The 15039-nt window shown below is 37.8% G+C and overlaps 1 protein-coding gene across 1 annotated transcript in view; it reads right to left on the bottom strand.

The window, feature by feature from the left end:
- Positions 1–15039, bottom strand: part of LOC124795922 (DDB1- and CUL4-associated factor 1-like) — a 252209-nt gene that overhangs the window by 175541 nt on the left and 61629 nt on the right. The window contains exon 6 of the mRNA XM_047260006.1: positions 3068–3246. Within this exon, the coding sequence (XP_047115962.1) occupies positions 3068–3246 (179 nt within the window). The remainder of the gene's footprint in view (positions 1–3067; positions 3247–15039) is intronic.

Below are 15039 nucleotides of genomic sequence, written 5' to 3'. Positions count from 1 at the left end.
GTCAATACACCAATTTTTAACCTCAAAACAAATTTCAGTACTACCAAAGACACCTTATTCACCAGATATTACTCCGTGCGACTTTTTTCTATTTCCAAGAGTCAAAACGGCGGTCAAGGGACACCATTTTCAAACAACACAAGATGTCCAAAAAGCTGTGACAACGGTCTTGGAGGACATTACAGAAGATGAGTTCCAGAAATGTTACCATCAATGGCAGAAGCGCTGGAAAAAGTGTGTGCAATCAGAAGGGAACTACTTTGAAGGAGACAACACTAAACTTGACTAAAACAGTAAGCAACTTTTTTTTCACATCAGTCTCATTACTTTATTGTCGCACCTTGTATATGTGGACAAGGGAAACAATTCCCGGATTTTTCGCGGATATCCCAGTTAAAAAATACACTTTTGCTATGTTAAGTGACAGTAGATTTTCCCTCGGAACTGTAAAACTTATCAGTCCTTTGAATGGTTAACATTTTGTACACTGATGTAGAACTTCCCAGCACAGGGGAGGGTGGGGTGGGGGGCAGTAAGCTACAAGAAAAGCTAAACTTTCACATATAATATTGGTCTCTAAGGCTAATACGCTACATGAGAAGCTAAGATTTCACATGTAATATTGGTCTTTTTTTTTGCGTGTGTAACACTTTCTCATCACATAAATGTGCCAGTAAAATTTAAAATAATGACATAAATGTCTGGTCTTCTGGGTACGAAATTTTTCTAAGTAGCTGGTCCCCAAAATTTTAAGTTTAAAGGAGAGTTAAACACACTGTGATTTAAGAAATTCATCCCTCATTCTCACATGTAACATAATTCACCTTGTATAAAAGGAAATTTATTTTGAAAGTAATTCTTTTCAAACCACCATTCGCAATATTTACCCGAGACCTGTTAGAGATAGGTTTGTTTTAGCAGTTGCCACAGAGTGCCAGAAAACTGGCATTATTGCGCATGCATAGCTGTGATGATGCAGGAAGCCCATACGTTCATATGGATAAAGCATTAAGAGATCTTACATTACATCATAAAAGAAACAGTACATCAGAGGATACTCCAAGAGCACCGAAATTTTATAATACATACTAAGATGCATAATTTGGCTTGTCCAGATTCACAATGAAGTAGGCCCCACCTGGTACTAGCTTTCCCACAAGCTCCCTTAACAGCAAATCACTCACACCCACTAGTCCACTACTATAAATTAATCATACCCATCCACTCCCACTTGCCCGTTCTCACTCACTTGTTCAACCCAAATCATTTTCATTCTCTCTTTGTGTCTCTCTGAGGTCCTGTATAATTGGCGTGTGTTTGCTTGTGTGAATATGTGTGTGTTTTATTTTCTGAATAAGGCTTTGGTCGAAATCTAAATGTGTAACTCTCCTTTCGTAGTGCCTGTCTGCTACTCAATGTGTAATTTTTATGGTGAGTAGCAATCTACCCTGTTTCCAATATCGCTGGTAGTCCAACACAGGGTTTCCATTGTTTGAAGGAATGTAGGAAGATATTTTTGCTTAGCAACAGTGATAAGAAGCAGATTTCAGATTACCTGAATGGTCAACACAAACATTACACCTTCAGCAATGACAATGTTGAGCATTAATGGACAAAAATCAAGAGTATTGTATTATATACCTTCAATAGATATGTGCCAATTAAAGTTGCGAGGGATGGGAAAGACCCGCTATGGTTCACCAAGTGTTAGAAAGCTACTATGAAAGAAGCAAAGCCACAATGCAAATCTGAATGTAACCAAAGCCTCACAGACAAACAAAAACCAAATGAAGCCAAAATCGGCACACAGTTATATGTAAAGAGTTGAACAAATCTGAAAGTGTAAGTCCATCCATCGAGCTGACACAAAATTCTAAGGAGGTTTAACTCAAGTGTGTGTGTGTGTGTGTGTGTGTGTGTGTGTGTGTGTGTGTGAGAGAGAGAGAGAGAGAGAGAGAGAGAGAGAGAGAGAGAGAAAGAGGAGGGGGTGGGGGGAGTGATGGGAGGGGGCAAGGTTCCAGCATGGGTTAAAATAATATGTTGCACTGGTTTGGGGCCCAGTATTCACCACTTGCATGCTCACAAAAGTGTTTTAAGCCCCCTGAGGGGTCGTCAAGAAAGAGTGCAGGTGAACAAAAAAAATGATGCAAGGAAACAGGTCGGACCATCTAATTGTTCACGAATACACAAATAAATTCAATTAATACTCTTGAAATCAGGAGAAAAAGCTTTTTTGTGACACATCATGCCACTTACATAATGGTCTATGTTTCTGCTGCTTCATTAATAAATTCAACTTTTTCCCCTTCTCATTCAGTAAGGCTTATTTATTTATTTCTGTATATCTTTAACTCAATTCTTCATGTATTTTCTGAAAGATATAACTGCATTCGACTATAAAACAGGTTTTGTTTCACAGTCTAGATTTCGGACTAAGACCATTATCACGTGTTAATAAATACTATAAATCATTAGACTTGAATAGCACACAAGCCATCGCCAAAACACATATCTTCAGTTATATAAACTAATTTTGTCCAAAGTAATTGCGAGAACATTTCTCTCTCTCTCTCTCTCTCTCTCTCTCTCTCTCATTTACTTTGCATTATCTCGCATTTACTTCGCGCGAAATTGGTATATATAGCTACACTAATTGGCTTAACCATACTAATTAGCATATTGCACAAAAGTTCTCGCATTTACCTTGGGCAAAATTGGTTTATATAACCAAAGATACATGTTTTGATAATGACTTGGGTTCCACTAGAGTCTAATGATTTAAAATACACGAAACATTATGGGCTTAAGTCCGAAATCTAGATTGTGAAATAAAACCTGCTGTGTAGTCAAATGGCTGTTATATGTCTCAGAAAGTTTTATATGACTGACTCCATTCAAAAGTAAATTCCTTAATTCTTTATGTATAACAGTGTTTGCAATACTTACTAAAGTAAAGCATGTATGTCTAAAACAGAAAACTGATCTGGATGTGAAAATATATCTTGTGCACAAGTATGGCAAAGTAGAATAATTTTACATTTGAACATCTGAGTTCAGAAATTCATACCTCTTTTCCGTCTGCTGCGTGCAGGCACTCTTCTCATTTCAGTGTCAAAATCTACTGTAGGGCCAAGATGTGCAAAAGGTCTTGTCAAAGGCCCACCTTGACTGCGCTCTTCAGCAGCTCTGCTTTGTAATTTATGAAGTTCTTTGAGCATAAGTGGCACAAGTTTTGCATTTTGTTCTCTGTAACAAAAGAGTTATTGAATCAGATGAAAATTTTTGGGGATAAGTCCTTATATAACTATAATCTGTTTCAAATTTCACAATGATGATTAAATTTTAACTTTTTTTTCATTCCTCCAAGTGACAGGTAGGCAAAGACAGCAGTACATTGAATGGACAACATTGGGCCACCTAGAACTCATCTCAACACAGTGTTTCAGTGCAGGTATTTGCCAAGCTTGGCATAAAGAATGAAAGATTGCAACAGTTTGCCCTGTTTTAGTAAACGAGTTAACTCTAAGAAACTTTCTGCCAGATTAAAACAGTGTGCCACACTGAGGCTTGAACTCGGGACCTTTGCCTTTCGCAGGCAAGTGCTGTACCATCTGAGCTACCCAAGCACAACTCACGTCTCATCCTCATAGCTTCAATTCTGCCTTTAGCTCGTCTCCTACCTTCCAAACTTCACAGAAGCTCTTCTGCAGTCCTTGCAGAACTAGCACTCTTGGAAGAAAGGATACTGCAGAGATATGGCTTAGACACAGCCATTCTGGAGTTAACTCTAACTTTCAACTGACAGCAATCCCATAATTGCTGACACTAAATCAGAAAAAAATGAGACAAAAACAGTTTTATCCAGGAACTTTTCTTCTATTGCTGTTAGATTACTTTTTTAGTTGCTTTATTCAATTTTTAAATACACAGTTGATGAACATTACTTTGTAAAACACTCTGGTAAAAATGCTACAAAGATATCAGTCCTCTTCAAATGCAAAACAAATATTGACACACAATTGTCTGTCTATTATGTATCCTTAAAAACACAAATTTATCAAAGCAAAGAATTAAAGTATGCACAGAAAATTTTATTTAGCTAAAACAGTTTTTTATCTACTAGCTATTATAGTGACACATTATGAAATAATAATTTAAAAGAAACTTTTATGGCACTGTTTAATTGCAGTTTATCATGCCAAACTCTCATATATCATGCTAAATACTTTGATTTTGGCATGTTTATATCAAGACCATGTGATAGCTTCCATCAGTGCTTTTAAAGATAAAATATATTTTCCATGGAATCAAATCTTTCAAACATATCTGATGGCATATCAAATCAATATACAAATTGTTTGAATCACGTTGCAAGAATTTAATAGGAACAGAAAACTGTTCGTCAAAATCAATAACAAATTTGAAGTTAGTCAAAAGTACTTTTACGTCTAAAGTGCTGACAATCTTATGATTAAATGAAAACGAAACAGAAGTTTTGCCTTTTCATTACCTGTTACTGAAGTATCTGCGCTAGCAGAACAGGAATGCGGAAAACACAAGCCTGAAAATAATTTATTGGACTCACCCAAACAAAACAATAATACAATCTCCGAAAGAACAGCAGACTCGATCCCAACTGCGGATCAACACAAATATAAAATACCAAATAATAATAATAATAATAATAGAAAAGACTCGACTCTTCATGGGGAGCGAACACAATAAACAATCCTACACTGTCACGAGGTTCGTTGACTACACCAAGTCCATCTACAAGAGATCGGCCAGCTAGAAGAGGCGTCTGGCCGAGGCAGCAGGTCTCTTTTCTTCCAAGCTGTGCATCGAACTGCCTTTTGCTGGCAGTGTGCCGCATTATAAAGCCCGTTGGCACAGGTATCTGCTGGAACTATTTGCGATCACGTGCCTGGAGTATCAAAGTAGTTCCTGTGCTAGCTGCAACCTCTAGTGAAGCTGTTCTGCAGGCTCTGCAAATGGGTAGCGGTCCTTGGCAGCCATTGGTGGAGACCTAGTGGTGTGTTGTGGCCGTCAGTAAGTATCTGTTTTGACAACACAGGCGACATAGGTTTTCCTGGTGATTATACGCCCTGTGATGCAGGCATCCAGGGTTGGTTGGACGTGAAGTGGGATGCCAATGCAGTAGGCGCTACGATGTATGAGATAGGCACCCACAGCAGTTACAATATGTGAAAATTCAGCAATTTTCAGCAAATTAGGGGGCACTTTCAGTCCTTTCATGTAAAATTCAAACAAATTTTAAGCTCTGAGGAAACACACTGCATTTATAAAATTAGCAGTCAAAGGAGTCAGGCATTATATTCAGTCTTAAGTGATAAGAGTATTTTTATGTAACTCCAGTCCCAACAATTACCAGCAGTCTCAATAATTACCACCTGGCACTGGAGGACTACGCAAAGCATGGCAAAGTGAACGTCAAAATGCAGATAAAGAACTTTTCAATAATCTGTTTCATTACGTTTCATACCTTGGTAACACCTTCATCCTACCATATAGGATTTATGAACTTCCTAGCCAAGACAACGCATCAGAACAAACATAAAAGAAATATGTTGTATAATATAACATTAAAGTTTAAAAAATAAAAACAGCGCTGGGGTACGTTTAGCGACTTTTCTCTGCCAAATAAAATATCCTGTATTTGGTCGAGCAAACAATTCAAATCAATTAACGAAAACCAGTCAAAATTCCCCTGTGAGAGAAGCAATCTCTTCATCAATTCCACTCAGTACAGTGGCCCTTTCAGCCAGTATCCGTGACTTTATGACCTCCAGTTCTTTAACTTGCTGGACGATGGATCTCTTCCATCCAGCTCTCTTAGCATCTTTATCTTCTTCACATTTCTTCTGCTTTCAAGCCTTGTCATATCGATCTTGAGCATCACAATAGTCAAGACCTGTTAATGTCAATTTTGAAGACACCGTCAGCTGATTTCAGGCCATAATATACTTGACGTATGGCTACCAATGGCTTGGTTTCTTGGTTGACCATCATACACTCTTTATTAATGGAAAAACGTTGCTCTACAAAGGCTTGACCATGGCTCAGAATGTAACCCTTCGAAGAAAGCTACACAAATTCTGACAGGTGTTATCACTATCCAATAAGCCTCTGCAAAAGTGATTGCTTCTTGTCTCAGCTGTCCCATAGTTTGCACAGAGGTCCAAAAATATCTCCTTACCAAGAAGTTGCAAGAATTCTTTCTTAACTTTATAACAGTCCTTAGCACTTATCTAATTCTGCGAAGAGAATTTCTGCAAGGCATTCAAGATTCTAGCCTTGCTAGTTCTTGGGGTCCTATTTATCACAATTGGATCAACCTGCACTCAGTGGAAGGCACTTTTACTTTTCTGAGCTCAGACCGTACAGCATGACCTAAGTTCATGTCTATTGCAGGAATAAGACCAGTTTCATTATCTTGTTTTATATCAAACACTGATTTCATGGCAGATAATGCTTCAGCCTTAACAAGGACAGTCGATCAGCAAGTAGAGAAGACAAAGCATTGTAAAGGAAAGGTGCCATGGGCCACACATTGTAAGTCCCTCAAAAAGGGCGCGACCTGTCCCGAAACAAAGCTAAAAAAAAGCTGGCAGCAGAGTATCTTCAAGGTACTTCAACATCATTTACCAGCTGTAAGTATCTATTTTAATCTTGTGCTCCTTTACTTTGTTCGCATAAGACTTTAGAACGGGGCTGATTTTTACACACCGGTCAACCGCATCCTTGTTTTCCAGCCAGCGCATGGAGCAAAACTTTTTAGAGAAGGGTGGATTTTCGGGTTTATTATTTCTTTCTGGTACATTCTTCAACATGGTATGAATCAATCTCAGAAAAGGTATAATGCCACAGTTAGTCTTTAAGGCTGCATTTTGAATCTCTGATGAATTGTATGAAGACCACAAGATCCCATCTCAATAAAAGTTGGTGCACTGTCCCATGAATACTCTTCAGATCTAGATGCAAATCTTTCAATAATGTCCAACTGACATTAGGCCCATCCATTGATACATGAAGCATGTTGGCAAGATTCGGATCACATATTTCTATCTTAACATGACCGCACATATAGGCAGCAGTGGTACGGCCTAAAAATTCAGATTAAAAATAGTATATTTCAAGTTGTTTGTTAATTTTGAGCCAATATCTGAGAGCAATACCCATTTGCTGCAACTCTGTTACCTTGTTAAGGCTCTCATCAAATAAAATTACAAAAGGAATGTCCCCTACAAGATCTTCAATAACAGTTTTCCTGCAGTGCGGAGCTAATCCGTGATGATGCCTTGATGACATCATGATATCTTAGTCCATCCAAGCTGCATCTTACTAACTATATTATCATTAGGAAACATGACTGGAAACAAAGCAGTTTGATTTCCTGCAATACAAAAGGATGAATAATTTTCGACAGCCTGTAAAGCCCATTATTTCACACTTGTAACATCATCCTGAGTCATGTGCTTTGAAATATGACTGTTAGACAATGCAGCATTAGTGGCAGTGGCGGAGGTGATGCCGGACTGCAACAGCTGGGAGGTCTATACATCACTTAACAGTCATAGAACTGCACTTACCAAGGACTGACAAAAAAGATGAATGTCCACTGTCTTCTTCACTGCTGTGACTGCCTTGGGCCTCAAATTACTGAAAGCGAAAGACTTGTTGCATATCGTGCAATATGCGTGGAATTTGATGTCTTGTGGGCCCTAATGCCCTCAAACCTTCAATCATTCATCTTTTCAGCATTGAATTTCACCTTGCTTGGTTTCACCATGATATACTACTAGAACACTGCGAGAGTTGCCACTTGACTGAGGACAGAAAGTTGTTTTTGGCAACACTCCTGCAACAATCAAAATTCGGTGCACCTTCGAAGGTGATATGCCACCCAAAAAACGGATTTTCCCAATGAGCCACGGATATTTCTGGCGGATTCTTTGATTCCTGCAGCCCCTGCCTATGTGTCTGTGGAGGCTTGACCTTCAGACTGTAACCACAGAATGTGAGAATAAAATATTCACAGTGTCCCTCCATACCTCATAAACGGTTCGAGTTATCGAAACGATAATTTGGCAAATGAAATATTTGAGTATTTTTCTACGTGGTACGCACATGGAATTTTCTTACCTACTGCGTTATATGAGTAACTATAGACTTTTGTAATAGCATGATGTATTTTTTTTTAAATCTTCTATAGTTGCTGAAATGAAAATTAGTGTGGCTTTGCAACAAAATATGTTAAGAAATTACACGTTTGTTTTCATACAGACAATGTGATTTTTCATAAACTTCTGATCTGAACTGATGACATTTAGCCATTTAATAAACCACCGTTTCACGATTCTGTCACAACTGCAAGTGCATTAGAATGATAGTGAAGTAACACTGTGTAAACTTCACTTCGTTTTACCAAAGGAAGTAAATTTTAACAATTAAACAAGAGAAATGAAGCTGTTACTCGAAATTCGCCACTTCTGAATGAATGGTTTTCAAAAGACACCAAATTTTAGTTTCTACAAATATACTGAAGGGGCTGGACCAATAACCATGGCGAAAAACACAGAATTATATTGTGAAATACTTTGTTTGTGAAAACTGACACATGAACATTACACAAAGAAGACTGTAAAAAACAGGGAGTACACAGAGATAGTTGAAAAATTTCTTGACCATTTTCTGTCTGTGGTCCACAGTGTTGTTTTAAAACTAAGCTACAAAATTTGAAATGAAGGTTCAGAAAAAAATCCATTTGTAGCAACCATATCATCCGTAGCTGTTTTATAATAACTGAAAGTATTTTAAATCCATCTTTGCATCTATAGTACACAAAACAATAGTACCAAACAAGGAAATATCTAAACGAAACTTGCAAGCAGACAGTATTTCTTGAGGTGAGCAAAAATCTTAAGTACTAAGTTCAACATCTTTTGCAACAAACTGTTTTTATATGGAGAAAGCAAGCCAAATGGTAAATGTGTTTTATTAAGACTAATGATGTGTTTTATTTCAATAAAACTAAACACACTTGGTTGCAAAAATACGCATTTCCTTGGAGTCACAAGACAGATTTAAAATACCTTCACTGACCTCAGAAGAAAGTAGGCCTCTTGAAAGAAGTGTATAGGGCAAGGAAGAATTGTGTAAACCAACACTATAGGTGACTGTCAATAAAATGTTGATTCTACTATGCTCATTATTGTTAATTATAAATCAATGTGTTACGTCTATTACTTTTCAGGTACTGTTCGATTTTCGTTTCAAGAAACACACGATTACGAAGTGTACAAACCGCCAGTGACTGCCACAATTTTCTTCTTTGTATAGTGCATATTTCCAAATAAACAAACTTCTTTGGAAGTGCCAAAATGTACTAGAATAAATAAAATGCTTATAAAACGGCACACTATCCAATGTGCTTGTGGTGAGACAGTCACAGTTTCTCAAATCCATCACCTGTGGCCTCTGGGCTGCAGAGGAACACTGCAGTCTTGGGTCCACAGATAAAACACAAAAATTCACCGCATTACACCACACGCACAAATAGACCCACACTGCAGCCAGATTGGTGAGATTAGATCCAACTGGCAGGGCTTGCACATTAGCAGGAAACGGCTGACTTCAGATCAGAAGGCCCGATCCATTAGAGAGACCTGCAGAAATAATTTGAGGTTTTAGTCCATCAGGGAAATCCACTCACGTAACCAGCTATTCACAAGTCACAGAGTGAGCTATTCACAAGTCACAGATGGTATGTTGATGAAATGAGATTGTGGTGATCAATCCATGCAACAGTAAGTTGTGTGAATACTCTGAGAATCAATAATAATGAGGATACGCAGCAACTCACAATAAAGATGATCAATAAGCTGCAGACAGGCACATAGAAAAGACAATCATATTCTCACAACTAAATTTTCGACCATAGCCTTTGTCAGAAAATGAAACCGCACACACATTCAAACAATCTCAGACACAACTCATGAACACATGACCACCGTCTCAGGCGGTTGCATCTACAGTCTCTGAAAATCATATCCAAACAAAACACTCCTCATGCCTCCTTGCCCTTCGTTGGTAGCTGCTAGGCTAGTGGCAAAAAATGAATGGTGGCAGTAGTGACAGCAAGCTGAGGGGAGTGGTCAGGAGGGGAGAAGTAGGAGTGAGTGAGTAGGGAACCAGCGCACATACTCAACTGCACTCAGACAGTGACGATGCATAGCATCTCAATAAACCAACCATTTCATCCACTGAGACAAAAATGAGGTTTTTCCAGCATTTTTTTTTTTTTCGCATTTCTTTCTGATTTTTCCCTGATACGTTTCAAATTCCAATTTTCAAGACTTGTGGCAACCCTGTAATTAAACTACAGAATTCCACAGTTTTTCACATGGTACTATGTTGTTAGGGCTAATCAAAGCAGGAAGACAGAAATGGTTTTTACATGTTGTGCAATCCCTTCCTGAAAATTTTCCTGTCGCTTATCAACTAAATCTATAAAAATGAATGTTTCTTCGTTTGTGCCGTAAGCATTCCTGTATCACTTATCCAATTGGAACACAACTTTGGCGAGTAATTGTGCATATGCCTGTGAAGCCATATGATTTAGTACACCCATTTTACAATTAGGTAGTATCCAAGACTTTTCAACAACTCTGTGTATTTGATATAGTTTAGCAGCAGTTTGCACATTTCTGGTGTATACATCTAATGGTCAACATGACAGACATTACAAGGCACTGATAATTGATGATGTGGTGATTGTTATAGTTTGAAATAATTTAACTCACATGAGACAATTCTTCATCACATAGATGGTGATAGTCAGTGAGTCTCAGAAACTTTAAGTTCATACAAAGGATTGCAATATTCAATTTTATTTTGGCAAAGAGAAGATGGATATCGTTCCAGTATCAAATTCAGAAATACACAAACGTGTGGAAGTAAATAAGAAACTCACTGTCATTCATACCAACTGATTTTTCATAAAAATGCTGAAAATAAACCTTGAAATGTCAACAACTGTTCTATCAATACACTGTCGATATGTATCAAAACCAAATAGCTTCTCTACATTTGGTGTGCTCAAACATTATGGATTTCATTGTCAAGCATAATGTTTTTGGAGAGACACACTGTTGGAGTTATCCCACGGAATGGCAACAGAAGGATTGCCCCATGCACACAGTTTGATTTGGTTTATTGAAAAGTCACATCACATCAAACTGATCGAGTCATCTCAGCACATATAGCAAATTTTGATGTAGTTCCACATTTGTTTGGAATCTATACCAAAAACATGATCCATGTTCCATGTGACTTACTCAACAACAATTCACCATGCATATCTGATTGGAAATACCTGAACAATACAGACTGACTTGCCGAGACTATCACTGGCAATGGTGGATATCTACTCCATCACTGATGATCAATTGAGAACGTGGCAAATTTATCACTTTAAAAGTACAAAACAATGACAATGAAGTCAATAATCATTGAGTTGCACTATATTCACAATTACTCTTGAAAATGTACAAAGTATACATCAATGTTGAGTGTTGCAACTCAGTGAAATCGAGCAAGAACGTTTCAATAGCATGGCAGGTTTGGGAGCAGAAAATGCCAACAGCATCTATGACTGAAATCAAGCAATATAAACTGGAATGCTACATTAGGAACAATGAAGAAATATGGTAGGGGTGATCAGTATTTACTTTCTTAGGAGAAGAAAAAATTCTTTCTCAGCCAAGATCACAATAAAACAATGTATGTGGATAATCGGTTTCAGTAAACTATGTTACCTTCATCAGATCTTTGTACATGTTATTATAAACATCTTGGGCCAGATGTTTATAATAACCTGTAAGAAGATCTGATGATGTAACATAAGTTTACTGAAATTGGTTAACCACAATGCAGTCTCTTGTTGCGATCTTGGCTAAGAGGATTTTCTTCTCTTAAGGAAGAAATATGGCACATTATATCATTTCCAATCCAAGAATGACAACCAACAGTAGTTCATCTGGCAGCGCACTTTGAAAATGAGCAGTACATGTTCTTCAAAACAGACTGTATGTACAAGAGCATTGTCACCACCAACAACAATGTTAACTGCATTTTTATCATGGTTTGTGGATGATATGTCTGCTAAAAAAATACTTTCTTCTGACATGCCAACATACTACATGTGCAATGCGTCAGCGAACAAGATTCAACATTTCACATAAAGTGAAGCAGTTGCATGGACATCCCAATTTATATATGATACACCTCAACAATGCAAAAGCTTGCCAAGAACTGAATTTTCCTGAAAACAATGCAAACTGGGATACTTCAATCACTAATGCATACACTACTGCTCGACCACTGCAAATACATGTGCTATTTGCAATCATACTGACCATGTGCTTGCCATCCAATCCAAAAGATCTTTTGGAACAACACAAAAGCTACACAAGAGAAGACATCCTGCACTGTTTGCACACTATGAACCAAAACCCAGACATTCAATTTGCACTAAATGTGTACAACGAGATACTGGTTTCAATTGAGGCCACTGGTTCAGCTATCACTAACAAATATCACTGATACAACTTACAACAACTGCATTAATTAATGTGCAAATGACCTTTTTGAATGTGATTTGCATGGATAAAAACAATCTGATGTTAACAAATTAGCTGTAGCTCTTCTAATGAATCTTCTGAGAGTGGGTCCAGAACAGCACACAGCATAACACAAATTATGTAAGCATTTACAAGCCAAAGGGGCAGATTGTATTTCCTACATGACCCACACACACAGCCAAAATTTTTCACTTATTTTGTCAACCATATGATCATAAAAAAAGGTATTGCATTGACAATTGCATCCAGGGGAAGTGTGCCAACTGTTTTGGATTATGGCCAAACAGCACATACAGCAAATATGGCACTGAAATTGCCACTGAGTTGTAAATCACCGAGACACCAACATGTATAACTCCAATAGAAGTTGTGGAATTGGTAAAGCCATGTCAGCACATTATATCGGATGAATGTGCTGTAGTGCACAAAAAAGCACAGTACCACTTAATCACACAGAGAGGAAATTAACAGAGATTCAGTGGTGCACTCTGATGATTTTCGACAAACTCTACCAGTTATATTGTGTTCAACAGCTGCTGATGGCCTTAATGTTCATCTCAAATAATCAGTTTTATGTCAACAGGTACAGAAATTGACTCTGAAGACCAGTCTGCATGTACCGCTATGACATGAAGCATCTTCTGTACATTTCACAGAACAGTTGTTGGATATTGGGATTGGGAAAATGGCAATTAAAATTACAGAACAAGCTTCAAGTACACATCAGAAGGAAGAACGGAAATACTGTGTATACAAAAGCACTTAAATACAAAGTATTTAAACACAGTGTGTACATAAAATCTAAGAACACTCTTAATTATTTATTGCACAAGAACTAAACATTGTACATATGTCATACATATTGCATTTTGAAGAGAAACTCTGAAAGTTTTTTTACAAACATTTGATATGGGAACCATGAGTGACACGGCAGACGTCAATATGGTAATCGAATTCTTGGCATACCCATCCCAGCATGGCATCGTCAACTGTGGTAGTCGCTTCCCGTATTCACTCCCAGAGCTCTGCTAGATCACGTGGTAGAGGCAGTACATACACCAGATCTTTAATGTGTCCCCACAAGAAAAAAGGTGCAAATTACCAAACCACACTGTGGCGGTATACACAAAAAAATAATTTTTTTCAAGTTTTCTCTTCAAAATGACATATGTATGATATCTGTACAATTTTTGATTCTTGTGCAATAAATAATTGAAAGTGTTCTCAGACTTTATGTACACCCTGTACAAACACTCTCTCTCTGTGAGTGGCATTGTAAGATATGCCGTGTACTTACTAGCTGTTAAATACAGAACAAGATTCTGAAAGCGCAGCACTGACTGTTGCAGTAATCTAGTACGTAGCGTACATATCTCCCATAATACAGTGGTTCTCATTTACTTTTTTTAATCCTTCTTCACAGAAACAGACACCGCAACGAAACTTTAGTTGTAAGGCATGAAGTCATTAGTACGATGTTAACAGAAGTTTGTAACTATAGTCCGATTAGAATTATTTGAGGGGTGACACCTTTCACTTGCCGCTACAGTGGTGCCACATCAGCTGCCGGCTACTGCTCACTTATAGGTGACACACAAACAGGGCGCGTCACTTCACCAATGCTGCTACATGTAACGCGGAACACTGTTGCAAATGGCCTGCTGCGACTTATGACGGAAATAGCTGATGCTCTGTTGACAATCGATTTTACGCGACTAATGACTGAACTGTGGCAGATGACTTGTTTTGTAGCCTTGAATTTAAACCTATGGCCTAACCTAATCACAAACTTGTGATGTGCAATGTATACGAGATGGCACACAACAGTAGCAAAACTAAGATCAAGATCACTTTGTTCAAACCGATTAAAGGTAGCCTCTACGAGCAAACGTAAGAGAGAAAAATATCAGTTTCAAAAAACAAACTGTAATTTTTTGCTATCTTTCATTGGTTATCTAAAACTATTCTCACACTGCGATACATGAACTGCCGTGTTACCAACCAATGAGCATTCCTGGTTGGCACTTGCTTGCAGATTATAGGCAACACAGGCAGAGAGTAAACAAAAAAAGAATGATAGGAAGAAAAATAAGAGAAAATAAAAAAGTCAATACAATAACAGGGTGTACACATGGATGAAGAAAAAAAATTCCCGGATTTCCCGGTTAAAAATACACTTTCTCCCGGATGAAAATACATTTTTTCCGTGTTAAGTAACAGTAGACTTTTCCTCGAAACTGTAAACATATCAATCCTTTAAATGGTTGTGGTTTTATACACCAGCGTAGAATTTACCGGAACTTTAGAAAACGAAACGCAGGGGAAAATACACGTTTTAGAAAAATGTCTGATGTGCAGCAACATGTACACTGCATAT

The sequence above is a fragment of the Schistocerca piceifrons genome, chromosome 1, assembly GCF_021461385.2.
Source record: "Schistocerca piceifrons isolate TAMUIC-IGC-003096 chromosome 1, iqSchPice1.1, whole genome shotgun sequence".
Lineage (NCBI taxonomy): Eukaryota > Metazoa > Arthropoda > Insecta > Orthoptera > Acrididae > Schistocerca > Schistocerca piceifrons.
Note: the sequence above shows the minus strand (reverse complement) of the source record. Positions and strands in the feature narration are given on the sequence as shown.